This window comes from Chiloscyllium plagiosum, unplaced genomic scaffold (assembly GCF_037043375.1).
Source record: "Chiloscyllium plagiosum isolate Xiang-an unplaced genomic scaffold, Cpla_swu_hap1 HiC_scaffold_8, whole genome shotgun sequence".
NCBI classification, from domain to species: Eukaryota; Metazoa; Chordata; class Chondrichthyes; order Orectolobiformes; family Hemiscylliidae; genus Chiloscyllium; species Chiloscyllium plagiosum.
This window is the reverse complement of record NW_028270146.1, coordinates 20,614,082-20,631,322: the sequence shown is the minus strand read 5'-3', so window position 1 is coordinate 20,631,322 and position 17,241 is coordinate 20,614,082. Positions and strand designations below refer to the sequence as shown.

Here is a 17,241-nt window from a genome sequence, read left to right as displayed (position 1 = left end):
CCTCGCGCTCTCTCTGTCGTTCCTCTCCTCGCTCTCTCTGTCGTTCCTCTCCTCGCGCTCTCACTCTCGTTCCTCTCCTCGTGCTCTCACTCTCGTTCCTCTCCTCGCGCTCTCTGTCGTTCCACTCCTCGCTCTCTCTGTCGTTCCTCTCCTCGCTCTCTCTGTCGTTCCTCTCCTCGCTCTCTCTGTCGTTCCTCTCCTCGCTCTCTCTGTCGTTCCTCTCCTCGCTCTCTCTGTCGTTCCTCTCCTCGCGCTCTCTGTCGTTCCTCTCCTCGCTCTCTCTGTCGTTCCTCTCCTCGCGCTCTCTATCGTTCCTCTCCTTGCTCTCTGTCGTTCCTCTCCTTGCTCTCTGTCGTTCCTCTCCTTGCTCTCTGTCGTTCCTCTCCTTGCTCTCTGTCGTTCCTCTCCTCGCTCTCTGTCGTTCCTCTCCTCGCTCTCTGTCGTTCCTCTCCTCGCTCTCTCAGTTGTTCCCCTCCTCGCTCTCTCTGTTGTTCCCCTCCTCGCTCTCTCTGTCGTTCCTCTCCTCGCTCTGTCGTTCCTCTCCTCGCTCTGTCGTTCCTCTCCTCGCTCTCTCTGTCGTTCCCCTCCTCGTGCTCTCTCTGTCGTTCCTCTCCTCGCGCTCTCTGTCGTTCCTCTCCTCGCTCTCTCTGTCGTTCCTCTCCTCGCTCTCTCTGTCGTTCCCCTCCTCGTGCTCTCTCTGTCGTTCCTCTCCTCGCTCTCTCTGTCGTTCCTCTCCTCGCTGTCTCTGTCGTTCCTCTCCTCGCGCTCTCTGTCGTTCCTCTCCTCGCTCTTTCTGTCGTTCCTCTCCTCGCTCTTTCTGTCGTTCCTCTCCTCGCTCTCTCTGTCGTTCCTCTCCTCGCTCTCTCTGTCGTTCCTCTCCTCGCTCTCTCTGTCGTTCCTCTCCTCGCTCTCTCTGTCGTTCCTCTCCTCGCTCTCTCTGTCGTTCCTCTCCTCGTTCTCTCTGTCGTTCCTCTCCTCGCTCTCTCTGTCGTTCCTCTCCTCGCTCTCTCTGTCGTTCCTCTCCTCGCTCTCTCTGTCGTTCCTCTCCTCGCTCTCTCTGTCGTTCCTCTCCTCGCTCTCTCTGTCGTTCCTCTCCTCGCTCTCTCTGTCGTTCCTCTCCTCGCTCTCTCTGTCGTTCCTCTCCTCGCTCTCTCTGTCGTTCCTCTCCTCGCTCTCTCTGTCGTTCCCCTCCTCGTGCTCTCTCTGTCGTTCCTCTCCTCGCTCTCTGTGTTGTTCCCCTCCTCGCTCTCTCTGTCGTTCCTCTCCTCGCTCTCTCTGTCGTTCCCCTCCTCGTGCTCTCTCTGTCGTTCCCCTCCTCGTGCTCTCTCTGTCGTTCCTCTCCTCGTGCTCTCTCTGTCGTTCCTCTCCTCGTGCTCTCTCTGTCGTTCCTCTCCTCGTGCTCTCTCTGTCGTTCCTCTCCTCGCTCCCTCTGTCGTTCCTCTCCTCGCTCCCTCTGTCGTTCCTCTCCTCGCTCTCTCTGTCGTTCCTCTCCTCGCTCTCTCTGTCGTTCCTCTCCTCGCTCCCTCTGTCGTTCCTCTCCTCGCTCTCTCTGTCGTTCCTCTCCTCGCTCTCTCTGTCGTTCCTCTCCTCGCTCTCTCTGTCGTTCCTCTCCTCGCTCTCTCTGTCGTTCCTCTCCTCGCTCTCTCTGTCGTTCCTCTCCTCGCTCTCTCTGTCGTTCCTCTCCTCGCTCTCTCTGTCGTTCCTCTCCTCGCGCTGTCGTTCCTCTCCTCGCGCTGTCGTTCCTCTCCTCGCGCTGTCGTTCCTCTCCTCGCGCTGTCGTTCCTCTCCTCGCGCTGTCGTTCCTCTCCTCGCGCTGTCGTTCCTCTCCTCGCGCTGTCGTTCCTCTCCTCGCGCTCTCTGTCGTTCCTCTCCTCGCTCTCTCTGTCGTTCCTCTCCTCGCTCTCTCTGTCGTTCCTCTCCTCGCTCTCTCTGTCGTTCCTCTCCTCGCTCTCTCTGTCGTTCCTCTCCTCGCTCTCTCTGTCGTTCCTCTCCTCGCTCTCTCTGTCGTTCCTCTCCTCGCTCTCTCTGTCGTTCCTCTCCTCGCTCTCTCTGTCGTTCCTCTCCTCGCTCTCTCTGTCGTTCCTCTCCTCGCTCTCTCTATCGTTCCTCTCCTCGCTCTCTCTGTCGTTCCTCTCCTCGCGCTGTCGTTCCTCTCCTCGCGCTGTCGTTCCTCTCCTCGCGCTGTCGTTCCTCTCCTCGCGCTGTCGTTCCTCTCCTCGCGCTGTCGTTCCTCTCCTCGCGCTGTCGTTCCTCTCCTCGCGCTGTCGTTCCTCTCCTCGCGCTGTCGTTCCTCTCCTCGCGCTGTCGTTCCTCTCCTCGCGCTCTCCGTCGTTCCTCTCCTCGCGCTCTCCGTCGTTCCTCTCCTCGCGCTCTCCGTCGTTCCTCTCCTCGCGCTCTCTGTCGTTCCTCTCCTCGCGCTCTCTGTCGATCCTCTCCTCGCGCTCTCTGTCGATCCTCTCCTCGCGCTCTCTGTCGATCCTCTCCTCGCTCTCTCCGTCGTTCCCCTCCTCGCTCTCTCCGTCGTTCAACTCCTCGCTCTCTCCGTCGTTCCTCTCCTCGCTCTCTCCGTCGTTCCCCTCCTCGCTCTCTCCGTTCCTCTCCTCGCGCTGTCGTTCCTCTCCTCGCGCTCTCTGTCGTTCCTCTCCTCGCGCTGTCGTTCCTCTCCTCGCGCTCTCTGTCGTTCCTCTCCTCGCTCTCTCCGTCGTTCCCCTCCTCGCTCTCTCCGTCGTTCCCCTCCTCGCTCTCTCCGTCGTTCCCCTCCTCGCTCTCTCCGTCGTTCCCCTCCGCGCGCTCTCCGTCGTTCCCATCCGCGCGCTCTCCGTCGTTCCCCTCCTCGCTCTCTCCGTCGTTCCTCTCCTCGCTCTCTCCGTCGTTCCCCTCCTCGCTCTCTCCGTTCCTCTCCTCGCGCTGTCGTTCCTCTCCTCGCGCTGTCGTTCCTCTCCTCGCGCTCTCTGTCGTTCCTCTCCTCGCGCTCTCTGTCGATCCTCTCCTCGCGCTCTCTGTCGATCCTCTCCTCGCTCTCTCCGTCGTTCCCCTCCTCGCTCTCTCCGTCGTTCCCCTCCTCGCTCTCTCCGTCGTTCCTCTCCTCGCTCTCTCCGTCGTTCCCCTCCTCGCTCTCTCCGTCGTTCCCCTCCTCGCTCTCTCCGTCGTTCCCCTCCTCGCTCTCTCCGTCGTTCCCCTCCTCGCTCTCTCCGTCGTTCCCCTCCTCGCTCTCTCCGTCGTTCCCCTCCTCGCTCTCTCCGTCGTTCCCCTCCTCGCTCTCTCCGTCGTTCCCCTCCGCGCGCTCTCCGTCGTTCCCCTCCGCGCGCTCTCCGTCGTTCCCCTCCGCGCGCTCTCCGTCGTTCCCCTCCGCGCGCTCTCCGTCGTTCCCCTCCGCGCGCTCTCCGTCGTTCCCCTCCGCGCGCTCTCCGTCGTTCCCCTCCGCGCGCTCTCCGTCGTTCCCCTCCGCGCGCTCTCCGTCGTTCCCCTCCGCGCGCTCTCCGTCGTTCCCCTCCGCGCGCTCTCCGTCGTTCCCCTCCGCGCGCTCTCCGTCGTTCCCCTCCGCGCGCTCTCCGTCGTTCCCCTCCGCGCGCTCTCCGTCGTTCCCCTCCGCGCGCTCTCCGTCGTTCCCCTCCGCGCGCTCTCCGTCGTTCCCCTCCGCGCGCTCTCCGTCGTTCCCCTCCGCGCGCTCTCCGTCGTTCCCCTCCGCGCGCTCTCCGTCGTTCCCCTCCGCGCGCTCTCCGTCGTTCCCCTCCGAGCGCTCTCCGTCGTTCCCCTCCGAGCGCTCTCCGTCGTTCCCCTCCGAGCGCTCTCCGTCGTTCCCCTCCGCGCTCTCTCCGTCGTTCCCCTCCGCGCTCTCTCCGTCGTTCCCCTCCGCGCTCTCTCCGTCGTTCCCCTCCGCGCTCTCTCCGTCGTTCCCCTCCGCGCTCTCTCCGTCGTTCCCCTCCGCGCTCTCTCCGTCGTTCCCCTCCGCGCTCTCTCCGTCGTTCCCCTCCGCGCTCTCTCCGTCGTTCCCCTCCGCGCTCTCTCCGTCGTTCCCCTCCGCGCTCTCTCCGTCGTTCCCCTCCGCGCTCTCTCCGTCGTTCCCCTCCGCGCTCTCTCCGTCGTTCCCCTCCGCGCTCTCTCCGTCGTTCCCCTCCGCGCGCTCTCCGTCGTTCCCCTCCGCGCGCTCTCCGTCGTTCCCCTCCGCGAGCTCTCCGTCGTTCCCCTCCGCGCGCTCTCCGTCGTTCCCCTCCGCGCGCTCTCCGTCGTTCCCCTCCTCGCTCTCTCCGTCGTTCCCCTCCTCGCTCTCTCCGTCGTTCCCCTCCTCGCTCTCTCCGTCGTTCCCCTCCTCGCTCTCTCCGTCGTTCCCCTCCTCGCTCTCTCCGTCGTTCCCCTCCTCGCTCTCTCCGTCGTTCCCCTCCTCGCTCTCTCCGTCGTTCCCCTCCTCGCTCTCTCCGTCGTTCCCCTCCTCGCTCTCTCCGTCGTTCCCCTCCTCGCTCTCTCCGTCGTTCCCCTCCTCGCTCTCTCCGTCGTTCCCCTCCTCGCTCTCTCCGTCGTTCCCCTCCTCGCTCTCTCCGTCGTTCCCCTCCTCGCTCTCTCCGTCGTTCCCCTCCTCGCTCTCTCCGTCGTTCCCCTCCTCGCTCTCTCCGTCGTTCCCCTCCTCGCTCTCTCCGTCGTTCCCCTCCTCGCTCTCTCCGTCGTTCCCCTCCTCGCTCTCTCCGTCGTTCCCCTCCTCGCTCTCTCCGTCGTTCCCCTCCTCGCTCTCTCCGTCGTTCCCCTCCTCGCTCTCTCCGTCGTTCCCCTCCTCGCTCTCTCCGTCGTTCCCCTCCTCGCTCTCTCCGTCGTTCCCCTCCTCGCTCTCTCCGTCGTTCCCCTCCTCGCTCTCTCCGTCGTTCCCCTCCTCGCTCTCTCCGTCGTTCCCCTCCTCGCTCTCTCCGTCGTTCCCCTCCTCGCTCTCTCCGTCGTTCCCCTCCTCGCTCTCTCCGTCGTTCCCCTCCTCGCTCTCTCCGTCGTTCCCCTCCTCGCTCTCTCCGTCGTTCCCCTCCGCGCTCTCTCCGTCGTTCCCCTCCGCGCTCTCTCCGTCGTTCCCCTCCGCGCTCTCTCCGTCGTTCCCCTCCGCGCTCTCTCCGTCGTTCCCCTCCGCGCTCTCTCCGTCGTTCCCCTCCGCGCTCTCTCCGTCGTTCCCCTCCGCGCTCTCTCCGTCGTTCCCCTCCGCGCTCTCTCCGTCGTTCCCCTCCGCGCTCTCTCCGTCGTTCCCCTCCGCGCTCTCTCCGTCGTTCCCCTCCGCGCTCTCTCCGTCGTTCCCCTCCGCGCTCTCTCCGTCGTTCCCCTCCTCGCTCTCTCCGTCGTTCCTCTCCTCGTGCTGTCTCTGTTGTTCCTCTCCTCGTGCTGTCTCTGTTGTTCCTCTCCCCACTCTCACATGTCTGGGGTCTTCCCAGCAGCAAAATGAGGGTCACAATGTAAAAATGTTTGGGAAGCCCTGCTGTTGTAGTTCTGGGTCTCAATCAAAGCTATTGGGGAGAAGTGACTGTGGGTTTATATTAAAGATATCCAGCAAGACAAGGCAGGAAGGGGTTCCACAGTCCCTCAGTGGTTGGCACACTGCCTCACCCCGTCAAGGACCCGAGTTCGATTCCAGCCTTGGGTAATTGTGAGTTTACTTGTTCTCCCCGTCTCTGCGTTCCCCTCTCCCCACCCCCCCTCCCGTCCAAAGATATGCAGGTTAGGTAAATTGGCCATGCTATATCGCCCCATAATGTCCAGGAATGCTTAGGCTGGGTTAGTATGCGATTACGGGGATAGGATGGGAAGTTGGGTCTGGAGGGTTGGTGCAGAATGATGGCTGAAATGCCATCTTCCTGCACTGTGGGGATTCAGTGATTTGCAGGATGGATGTTCCAGGCATGAGCATGTTTAATTCGGGCTCAGCTCAGGGTCCTGCTCAGGAAATCCTCTTGAGCAATCATCCTTCTTCCCAACTCTATTTGATGATGTTTAAACTTCTCACACTAAAATGTTCTCTGACCCCTCCATGGAAAATACAGGGAGTGACTGGTTCAGTAGAGTGTGCAATCTCTCGGGTTCACTGGTAGGTCCCGAGTTTAGACCAACAGTCTTGCCCAGTCGTGAGGACGCTACAGTTAGTGTCAGCCCTACCATTCTGTGCTGGTGGGGAGTCTTGACTAGATTGCGGTGCTTAGCTTGTGGCATCCCACTGGAAACAGGCTAATAAATGGCCTAGATTAGAGTGGTGCTGGAAAAGCACAGCAGTTCAGGCAGCATCCGAGGAGCAGTAAAATCAACGTTTCGGGCAAAAGCCCTTCATCAGGAATAGAGGCAGAGTGCCTGAAGGGTGGAGAGATAAATGAGAGGGGGGTGGGGGTGGGGAGAAAGTATAAATAGCCCAGCCATTTTTCTGATTTTGGATACACTGGTGAAGTGGGGGTGAGTTGGTGTCTCCTGAGTCACCTGGTGTACGTCAACAGTTTGAGGAGTCAGGGTGGAGTGGGGAAATTGCTGGGAGGTAGAGGAATGATTTTAATTAACAATAATCATTCTTTAATTTTCCATTTCCTGGCAGTGCACATTCTGAGAGCAAGGAAATGATTCACTTAAGTTTCAATGTATCAATCAATGTTTATTTCTCTGCCCCTCTCTCTCTGGACAGCACCATGACTCCACGTTATTCCTGTTTGGAGATGGGAAATGGGAGCTGACTAAAATCCACTAAACACGAGTGAAAGATAACAAGGCCGTGCTGACACTGATTCCAGCTGCTGTTCGTATGTCCCCAAGCTGGGCCAAGAAGACAAGCAAGTGTCCGCAGCATGGCTGGACTCTTCAACTCTACCTCATGTTTCCCTCTCCTCAGGAGGAAGCTTTTTAATAATTGTGTCGTTTTGATAATTTTAGAGCCAAAACAATGTATCAGTGTCTACAGATGAGTGAGTGCACCTTTGGGATGGGTCTCCACAACATGCCCCAAGCCGAGGGTTGTGTAGCTTGAGTTTACGTTTGATAGTACGTCCACAGATAATGATTCTATCCCAGCTGCTAAAGACCGAAGAATGCTATTTAAAAATAAAAACCGTAACCACTCCATATTTTTCAATACAAATCTTTACAAACTGCTGTAAAGATTTTTTTTTGTTTTAAAACTGGTGACCGATCTCTCTCACTGTGTGATCTCAATTAGGATCAGCCAGACTAAGTAACCAAACCAGGGACTTCTGGCCTGTGTGTCACTGTCTTTCTCCAACTAGGCAAGTGAGCAGGAGGGTGGACACTAATTCGTAGTCTGTCGCTGAGTCATTGTAGAAGATACAAACACCTGAACCCTGGTGCTCTAAAATTCATTAGCTTTCTTCAAAATGAATTTTCTCTCAAATGCAGCCATCTGCAGTGTCAACCCAATGTAATGGAGCTACTGGCATGTAGTCAGCAAGATGGAGCATCCTGTTAAACTGAGCATCAGCATCTTCTCCAGATGCTGGTTTTTCTGCCACTGTATTCTCTGTACTCCAAGCTTTAATGCTGTCTGTTGGACTGGTTCTCTTGGGGGTTGCTCCAAGGATTAGATAACCAGGCACTGGCTTTGGCAAAACACAGCACCATTTGAGAGATCAGTCTGCAGTTTGGACAAGGGTAGGTGACATGCTTAATCCATGGTTTTGGATATGGGGAAATATTCTATCAACCCACGGGGCCCTAATGTGAGGCCTACTGAATTACACCAAGTATAGAGGGAATGGGTCTGTGAGGGAACACTGGAGAAAGCTGAGCACCCATTCCATGATGCAGAGGTGCTGGTGTTGGACTGAGTAGACAAAACGCCAGATTATATTCCAACAGGCTTATTTGAAATCACAAGCTTTAGGAGCACTGCTTCTTCGTCAGGTGAAGATTCAATATCAGCATCTTCTGATCTTCCATCCTTCACATGAAGGAGCAGCGCTTGTGATTTCAAATAAACCTGTTGGACTATAACCTGGTGCCATGTGACTTCTGACGTTCAATGGGACCTCAATGAAGCAGAGAATCTTAATGGGTGCAGATAAGGTGATCCTGAAATATTACCCTTTGTTAGACTAGAAGGATCAGAAGACATTAGTTTAAAGTAAATCTAAAACACAGTTTAGTAAAGATGTCTTCACTGGCTGAATCATTATCTTTCAGAACATAGTAAAGATTAAATATTCAGGGCCATTTAAAGCAAAGCACAGTGCTCGAGGGACTCATACATGTGGGAGCAATAGGCCTCCCTAATCCCTGTAGCAGTTTCACACTGGACTCAAAACGTAAACTCTGTTTCTCTCTACAGATGCTACTAGATCTGCTAGATTAAACATGTCCCCTTTCTTCAGCACTTCCAGTTTTTATTTCAGATTTCCGGTAACTGCAGTATTGTACTTTTATTACCTAATCCTTGACCTTTGTGAACGCTGGGGACAGAGAAATGAGAAGCAGTTCTAAAAGCAGCTGGAAATTGAGAGCAGAGTAATTATTGGAATATAATATTTAGAGTAGTGTCATCTATTCTAATTCTTTAATGTTCTAATGAATCAAGAGCATCCACAATTTTGCTGAGCAACTGAATTTCTCAAGATGAGACGTGTCTTTGTTTGATAATGAAATACCTTTTCTACTTTCCCTTCCCTGGGACACTGATTAAATGTCAAGTAAAGGTCCCTATGCTCAGCCAATAATGTGCATTAATTACCTCCCACAGTCAGAATAATATAAAACTGAAAGTGTTGGATGAACTCAGCAGGTCCAGCAGCATTTGGGGAAAGAAAAACAGTTAACATTTTGAAGAAGAGTTATGGACATCAAAACATTTTCTGTTCCTCTCTCTCTCTCTCTCTTTCTCTCTCTACAGAAGGTGCCAGACCTGCTGAGTTCCTCTGGCAGTTTGTTTTCTTTACAGATCTCCAACATCCACAGTATTTTGCGTTTGTCAGAATGACATAGCCTGCTCGGTCGTGAATATTGACATATCTCAATGACTGTTCAATGTCTAAGTTAGTGAAGGTTCTTCTAAAGTGTAACTCTGATTTTGTGAGTTTATTGAGTATCGGATGTGTGCCACAAAAGAGGGTCTCGTATGCCCAGTGAATAGCCTCTGAAGTTCTGGGTACGTGTCCCAGACAGAACTCCGTGTCCAAGGGTGGTGTATTTACAATACAACTGTGCTGGCTAAGTATCAACTTGCAAATCCTTCCCAACATCCAGTGTTAAGATCAGGAGTGATTCCTGATCACCAGTATGGAGGAAGGGACATTGGATCTACCACTCCAGCCAACAACATATATGTCAATGTCTATGTTGCCCAAGGAACTTGGACTCCCAGTGAATTCTAACATATGATGGTGATATGTGTTACAAACAACTGGGAGGCAGTAGGTAGGAGGAGCAGACATTCAGACCTGCTGTTTGTGAGTTAGCCACTGCCTCAGTGGCTAGTGTGATCACCAATGCAGAAGAGCACGACCTCATTACGAGCTTGGAACTTTGCAAAGGTAGCCTAACCTCAGCTCAGGCTGAGCCTGCAATTGGACACAGCATCTAGCCAGGTTTTCCTGTCCAGCGATTATTAAATCTCCTGACCCTCTCCAGTGACCAGTGGTGTAAAATGCACTACTCTTTCTCCAATGAAGAATGATTTATGAATATCTGTTGACATTCACAGTCCAGACTCATTGCTAGTCAGTGATAACCAAGGGTGAACCTTTTTGAGTCTCTGTCTTCAGAGGAAGAGATTGGATAGGAAGATATGAGATGAAGAAAGTAGAGGTTGCCAGCATTCCAGTTTTGACAACAGTGTTAAAGAGTATATAATGACATCTTCTGTCTGTCACTGTGCCTGATACTGAATCTCCTAATCATGTTATAAGCTTTAAATAATTAAAAAAAATACACAAATATTAGCCTTGTTCTGCATATCTTTGAAATTTTTTTATGCATTTACAAAAGATTCACTTTTAAAAAAGACAATTAATTCAAAGCAAGGGAATCCTGGTTAAGTTGATTTCAGATGTAGGAAAATCCTGGGGGGGGGGGGGAAGAAAAGGAACATAGGATTTGGCCCTTCAAGCTCATTCTGCCATACATTAAGATCATGGTTCATCCGATTATAGTTTAAACCCCACTTGCCTGAGTCACCTTTTCCCCTGCCCCTTGACTCCTTGTGAAGCTCACATTTGATACACTCCCATTCAAGGGAGATGGGAGCAGCTACCCCAGTCTGCAACAGTCCAACCGAGGTGAGAGCACATTGGAAAGGAAAGTCCAAGCATGACCCTACATTAACAACAAATCCCAGAGGCACCATGTATAATCAGCTGCTGGAAACAGTAACATTTGTACTTGCCTGGGCTACAGTGACCCCATTCTGGATTAGTGGTGCTGGAAGAGCACAGCAGTTCAGGCAGCATCCAAGTGACCCCATTCCCCCAGTCTCAATTACTATAGTTTGCTCCAGAGAACGCTTTGTCAATGAAGCTGAGAACAAACATCCAAAAGAAAAGTCAGTTTAAGTGAACCATGTTTCTCAGTTCACATATATTCAAGGCTAGGTTTGAGATTTATTTCCAGTAAAAATGGTGTATTGGATCAATCATGTTGGCCACTATTCAAGGAGTTGTGTGTTTAATAAGTCCAGAGGTCACTGAGGCAACCATGGCAACATTCAGCTTGCAAATTTCCATTGGTGCTAATCATTACATAGGACATTTAATGATGATCTGCTTTTAAAAATCAAAGTTCCGCAGTCTTGTATTTTCTACATAACGAGCTAACCAAGAAGAGAACCTGAATTATTGAGGTTGAAGTTGTTCTCTGCCTTCTGTCAGTGAAGAGTACCTGAGTTTTAATCACAGCATGCAGCTCTTGTATTCAAAAACAAACCAGCAGGTTTGAAAAATAAATAACGCTTTGGCAAGGATCATGTTGTGACTGTAGAGGAGCACTGAAGTCACTTTTTCTCTCTCTCATTCTTTCTCTCGAAATCCACAAGAGTTGGCGAGAGGGACCACCTCAAAAATCTGGCCTTCTGATCTTCCCAATATTTTCCAGAGATGAAGCAATTTATCTGCAGTTTTGACAGAAATACTTAGCAGATACTGTCAGAATGGTCAGACTGGATCATCGTACTGCTCCTTACCTGGGCACAGTGTATTGTCAATGTTAAATGTGAACCTCGGCTATTCACAGTCCCAAAGCATCAGCCATTGTTTGTTCCACACTCTCTCTCCTCGAGTTGTTGGATAGCCACAGTTCCTGCCACAGAGTGGTTGCCCTGTGAACTGTGATGGAGAGAGCACTGCTGGGTAATTCAATTACAGGGGCATTATAATAAAGAAACAGAGTTCCATTCCAGATTACACATCTCCACAATAAGGGCTGTCAGGAGTTAGGTCATTTTGGTCGTAATATGTTGCATTGAATATAATCTTATAAAAATAAAACCGGTGTGTATTTAAAATCCCTGGCATGATGTCTCCCAGTTAATATTTAGCTTCTTTTTTCAGAACCTGCTTATGGCCGTCGATAATTTCCTGCACAGCTGTGTGATCATCCAGGGTAGTAAGGTCACCGAGCTCATCGATTTTATTTTCCACAATCTTCCTCAGAACTCGACGCATTATCTTTCCTGAGCGGGTTTTAGGAAGTCTGTGCACAATCTAGAAGGCAAGAAAGGGTCGGATTTAAAGTTTCCTAGTGTTTGAGTCCGTTGATGATGGGAGTGTGAAAACCACAGGGTAATCTACCTGTGAAGGAAGGCTGAATTCAAATCCCCAGCTGGTTGCTTTTTCTTAATTCATTTAGAGGATGTGGGGGTCACTGGTCAGCCTGGCTTTATTAACCTTCCCTAATTGCCTAGATGGTAATTAAGTGTTTTCCACATTGCTGTGGTCTGCAGTCACATGTAGGCCAGACCAGGTAAGGATGACAATTTCCTGCCCTAAAGGATATCCGTGAACCAACAATTAGCAATGTTTTTCTTGGTCATCGTTAGACTCCTAGTTCCCAGATATTTATTGAATTCAAACTCCCAACACCTGCCGTGACAGGATTTGAACCCAGGTCCCCAGAACATGACCAGGTCTCTGGGTTAACAGTATTGTAATAAAAGACATTCAGTGATCACCTCCCCTTAAAGGTGCAGCTGCAGAACTTCATTTAATTAAATAAATAAATACCTGTATTATTTTAAATAAGTGCTAGTCATGGTAATCTTAAATGTGAAGCTACTGGATTGTAAAAACCCTATATGTGATTCCAGCCTCACTGCAATGTGGTTGATTTTTAATGTCTCTCTGAAATAGCTGAGCAATCAACATAGCTGCAATCAAGAAGCCAGCTCTCACCTTCTCTAGGGCAATTCAGCATGCACTCTTGAATAAAATAAAATGTGAGACTTTTACAGAGCACTGTGGAATTGGTACATCTAAACAGACACAAGAAAATTACAAAATCAGAAACCAAGACGTTACATTAGTCTCAAATTTAGTCTGATACTCCTGTCAAGTGCTTTTGGATGATTTACAATTTTAAAGGTATGACAAAAACACATTGTTGTCTTGGTTTGAGATTCTTTGAAATGTTTATTTGCTCAGATTTTGGGGCACTGTTTTACCTTCTATGCACTTGTCATGTTTATTTCACTTAGAGCGGATCCATTCTCATAGGGCTTACCCCTCAGGGTAAAAACAATGACTGCAGATGCTGGAAACCAGATTCTGGATCAGTGGTGCTGGGAGAGCACAGCAATTCAGGCAGCATCCGAAGACAGGCAAAATCGACGTTTCGGGCAAAAGCCCTTCATCAGGAATGAAGGCAGAGAGCCTGAAGCGTGGAGAGATAAGCTAGAGGACAGTGGTGTCATGGTAATGTCACTAGATTAGTGTTATTTGAGGCTTTTGGACATGTGTCACATTGCAATTTGAATGCATTAATCTGGAATTGAAAGCTAATTTCAGTAATGGTGACTATGATGCTATCATCAATTGTTGTAAAATCCTATCTGGTTCACAAATATCCTTTAGGGAAGCCTATCAGCTATCCTTGCCTATATATGATTCCAGATATTCATCAATATGATTGACTCATAAATGCCTTTCTGAAATGTCTATAAACTATTCAAGTTAGGCAGTGGCACTAAATACTGGCCTTGTCAGTAATGTCTATCTATTGTAACAATACAAGAAATGGTGAACTTAACGGTGACTTAATTCAAAGTTTGTGAGAAGATTTGTAGCTCGGGTGCTCGTTGTTGTGGTTCTGTTCGCCGAGCTGGGAATTTGTGTTGCAGACGTTTCGTCCCCTGTCTAGGTGACATCCTCAGTGCTTGGGAGCCTCCTGTGAAGCACTTCTGTGATCTTTCCTCCGGCATTTGTAGTGGTTTGTATCTGCCGCTTCCGGTTGTCAGTTCCAGTTGTCCGTTGCAGTGGTCGGTATATTGGGTCCAGGTCAATGTACTTGTTGATTGAATCTGTGGATGAATGCCATGCCTCTAGGAATTCCCTGGCTGTTCTCTGTTTGGCTTGTCCTATAATAGTAGTGTTGTCCCAGTCGAATTCATGGTGCTTGTCATCTGAGTGTGTGGCTACTAAGGATAGCTGGTCGTGTCGTTTCATGGCTAGTTGGTGTTCATGGATGGGGATCGTTAGCTGTCTTCCTGTTTGTCCTATGTAGTGTTTTGTGCAGTCCTTGCATGGGATTTTGTACACTACATTGGTTTTGCTCATGCTGGGTATTGGGTCCTTCGTTCTGGTGAGTTGTTGTCTGAGAGTGGCTGTTGGTTTGTGTGCTGTTATGAGTCCAATTTCATCAACAGATGCCTAAGGGAAAGACAACGGAACGAGGACATGCCGCAACCCAAAGGACTAGCCACACTACCATACATCAAGAGCATTTCCGAACTAACAGCCAGACTACTGCGACCACTAGGACTCATAACAGCACACAAACCATCAGCCACTCTCAGACAATAACTCACCAGAACGAAGGACCCGATACCCAGCATGAGCAAAATCAATGTAGTATACAAAATTCCATGCAAGGACTGCACAAAACACGACATAGGACAAACAGGAAGACAACTAACGATCCGCATCCATGAACACCAACTAGCCACGAAATGACACGACCAGCTATCCTTAGTAGCCACACACACAGATGACAAGCAAAATGAATTCGACTGGGACAACACTACTATTATAGGACAAGCCAAACAGAGAACAGCCAGGGAATTCCTAGAGGCATGGCACTCATCCACAGATTCAATCAATAAGCATATCGACCTGGACCCAATATACCGACCACTGCAGCGGACAGCTAGAACTGACAACTGGAAGCGGCAGATTCAAACCACTACAAATGCCGGAGGAAAGATCACAGAAGCACTTCACAGGAGGCTCCCAAGCACTGAGGATGTCACCTAGACAGGGGAAGAAACATCTGCCACACAAATTCCCAGCTCGGCGAACAGAACCACAACGGTGACTTAATTACTTACAAAACACTGGGTTGAAATCATTGCACCCACATCTGTACTGAAGGGACTGGGAATACACGATACTCCACACTCTATCATTATTGATGATCATGCTTCCCCTGGTACGATTCAGACTCTGGGCAACTTGTTCTGTGATTCAGGCCATATCTCAGCAATGTGTTCCCTCACCTGCTTGATTTTCTCCCCTTCCTAATCTTCTCCAGGGAGTAAGGCTGGTGTCCGATGGAGACCAACTCTCCAGTAACCTTTCTTCACCTAGAAACCCAGGTGTTGAGAACAGGGAAGGAAATTGACGACCAAGCGTCAGGGGTATCTTCTTTTTCCCATGATAACAACATAATTCCTAATCAGGACGGTTTGTGGTCTAAAGGGAAACTTGCAGATGGAGAGATTGTCTTGTCCATCTCGGTGGTTGAGGTCCCAGGTTTGCAAAGTGCTGTCAGACCGTAAGATATAGAGGCAAGAATAGGCCATTCAGTCATAGAGCTGCACAGCATGGAAAAAGACCCTTCGGTTCAACCCATCCATGCCGACCAGATATCCCAAATAAATCTAGTCCCATTTGACCATTATTCCTCTAAACCCTTGCTATTCATATACCCATCCAGATGCCTTTTAAATATAATTGTACCAACTTCCACCACTTCCTCTGGCAGCCCATTCCAAACACACACCACCTTCTGTGTGAAAAAGTTGCCCCTTAGGTCTCTTTTATTTCTTTGCCCTCTCACCTTAAACCTATACCCTTTAGTTTTGGACTCCCCCCCCCCCCCCCCCCCACCAGGAAAAAGACCTAGTCTATCCACCCTATCCGTGTCTCTCATGATCCATCAAGTCTACTCCACCATTCAATGAGCTCATTCCCATCTCCATTTTTTTCTTCCTTTTCTCCATTTTTTTCTTCCTTTTCCCCCAGAACCTTTAATTCCTTTGCTGATAATATCAATAAACTCCCCATTGGGGAATTGAATTCCAGTGTCCTTTACTGACCAAGGTGGGAGAATGCTAACTACTATACTAACCAGGATATGATGAGGTGGAGGAATCTTGGTGAGTTGCTGCAATATATCTTGAAGATAGTACACACAACAGTGACTGTGCATCAGTAATGAAGGGAATGAATACTGAAGGTGATGCTGATCAAGATGGCTGCTGCTTTGTAGATGTACTTAATCAGGAGGTTGTCAAGGGATTAAACAGCCTTTTAACATAGAAGGGCAAAATGTGTCGGCATAGGCTTGGAGGGCCGAAGGGCCTGTTTCTGTGCTGTACTGTCCATTGTTCTTTATCATTACTTTTAAAAGCCAAAACTTTTAAGAACAGTACTTCTCACTCAGCCCATAACAGCTTGTTAGTGATGAACTGCATAAAATATTCCAAAAATAAAACCTGTGGTCTACCAAGCCAGGGTTCACTCTGGGATCTGACTGGCCAGTATTACCATTCACCAGGATCATAACAAAGGTGCTGAGCTTCTTAGTGTTGTTGGAGTTGCACTAATCTAGACGTGCAAAGTATTCTATCATACTCTTAATTTTTATAGGTGGAGAACCAGCAGGACTAACTCTGCCTCGTGTCTAGGCTGGCTCTGCCTCACTGTCTGAATCCCTCACTGCATCATGGCCTGAGTCAGTTCTGCCCCAGTGCGGAGATTGATTCTGTACCTTCACTGTCTAGACTGGCTTACACTGCTCTCACTGGCTCACTACAGAATTGCCAGCCCCTGATCTGTTCTTCTGGCCTGTGGTTGATTCAGTTTATGGTCGATGGTAGCCAAAGATTAACCTCACTAGACGTCTCCATGATGATAATAAGGCAAGTTAGTTAGATTCTTTCCTGTTAGAGATGGTCATTGCCTGGCACCTTAGTGGATGAATGTTGCTTGCCAGTTATCCCAAACCTGGATGTCTTTCTGTGTGTGAACATCAATTGCTTCACTATCTGAGGAATTCTGAATGGAACTGAACACTAATCATCAGCAATCATCCTCAGTTCTGACCTTAGGCTCGAGGGAAGGTCTCTGATGAAGAAGCTGAAGATGGTTGGGCCTAGGATACAGTCCCGGGGAACCCCTGCAGAGCTGTCCTGAAGCTGAGATCACTGACAAAAGGTAATTTCATCAATTCCAAAGTACAAACCTTTAAACCATTGTATCTGTCTGTGTGCCATGACCGTGATATAAACTCTACCTGCAGGGAACAAAAGTACCAAATTACACCCCCATACTCCATGGTACAAAGCACTAGAAAGCCAGTGCATGATCCTATCAGACTGCTGAGCTCCTGTTGTTCTAGCCCATGGTGTTATAAATGGACAGCCCCATAGATTATGAACATTTTGAGTATACTGGAGTTAGAGTCAATCCTGTCCACTCTGCACAACATACACAAGAAAGCAGGGATTGACGTCAGATCACTACCTGGATTTGATCAGGAGCAGCATATTTGGCTATCTTTTGGGAGACAATGTCTTTGAGTTCCTTATCGAAGACGTCCTCAGCAATGACCATCCCATCCTTCAGAACAATGAAGACATAAGACCCTGAGAAAAGAAACAGGAGTTTTTGGTTTTTCACTTTTACCCCAAGCACTGATCTTCCCCACAGTGAAACGCTCAAAATCCAAATCTGATCCACCCGCGATTGAAGGGATATGAATTTGAGTGAGGGAAACATTGGCTGGGTCACTTGCTCCTTGTTTGTCTCAATAGTATCTCCTTTCCCTGAGGACAGGGGCTTCAGACCTGAGTCAGATGTGAACTTT

At 50.0% G+C, this 17,241-nt stretch overlaps 2 protein-coding genes across 7 annotated transcripts in view; one reads left to right on the top strand and one right to left on the bottom strand.

Annotated features, from left to right (window-relative positions):
• abcd4 (ATP binding cassette subfamily D member 4) overlaps positions 1-9,887 on the top strand; it is a 48,417-nt gene extending 38,530 nt beyond the window's left edge. For 2 of the 3 annotated variants that reach the window (XM_087989647.1, XM_087989648.1), the window contains exon 19: positions 6,629-9,887. In XM_087989647.1, coding sequence (XP_087845773.1) covers positions 6,629-6,691 — 63 coding nt within the window. In that variant the 3' untranslated portion in view covers positions 6,692-9,887. The remainder of the gene's footprint in view (positions 1-6,628) is intronic. The other variant, XR_015757838.1, reaches the window with a different exon arrangement.
• The window catches only part of LOC122553388 (acetyl-coenzyme A synthetase 2-like, mitochondrial), a 143,284-nt gene that overhangs the window by 51,883 nt on the left and 74,160 nt on the right, over positions 1-17,241 (bottom strand). For 2 of the 4 annotated variants that reach the window (XM_043697093.2, XM_043697090.2), the window contains 2 exons: positions 16,899-17,020; positions 9,891-11,642 (listed from right to left, as the gene is read on the bottom strand). In XM_043697093.2, coding sequence (XP_043553028.2) covers positions 11,466-11,642; positions 16,899-17,020 — 299 coding nt within the window. In that variant the 3' untranslated portion in view covers positions 9,891-11,465. Of the gene's footprint in view, positions 1-9,890; positions 11,643-12,499; positions 12,808-16,898; positions 17,021-17,241 lie in introns of those variants that run through there. The other 2 variants (XM_087989646.1, XR_015757837.1) reach the window with 2 other exon arrangements.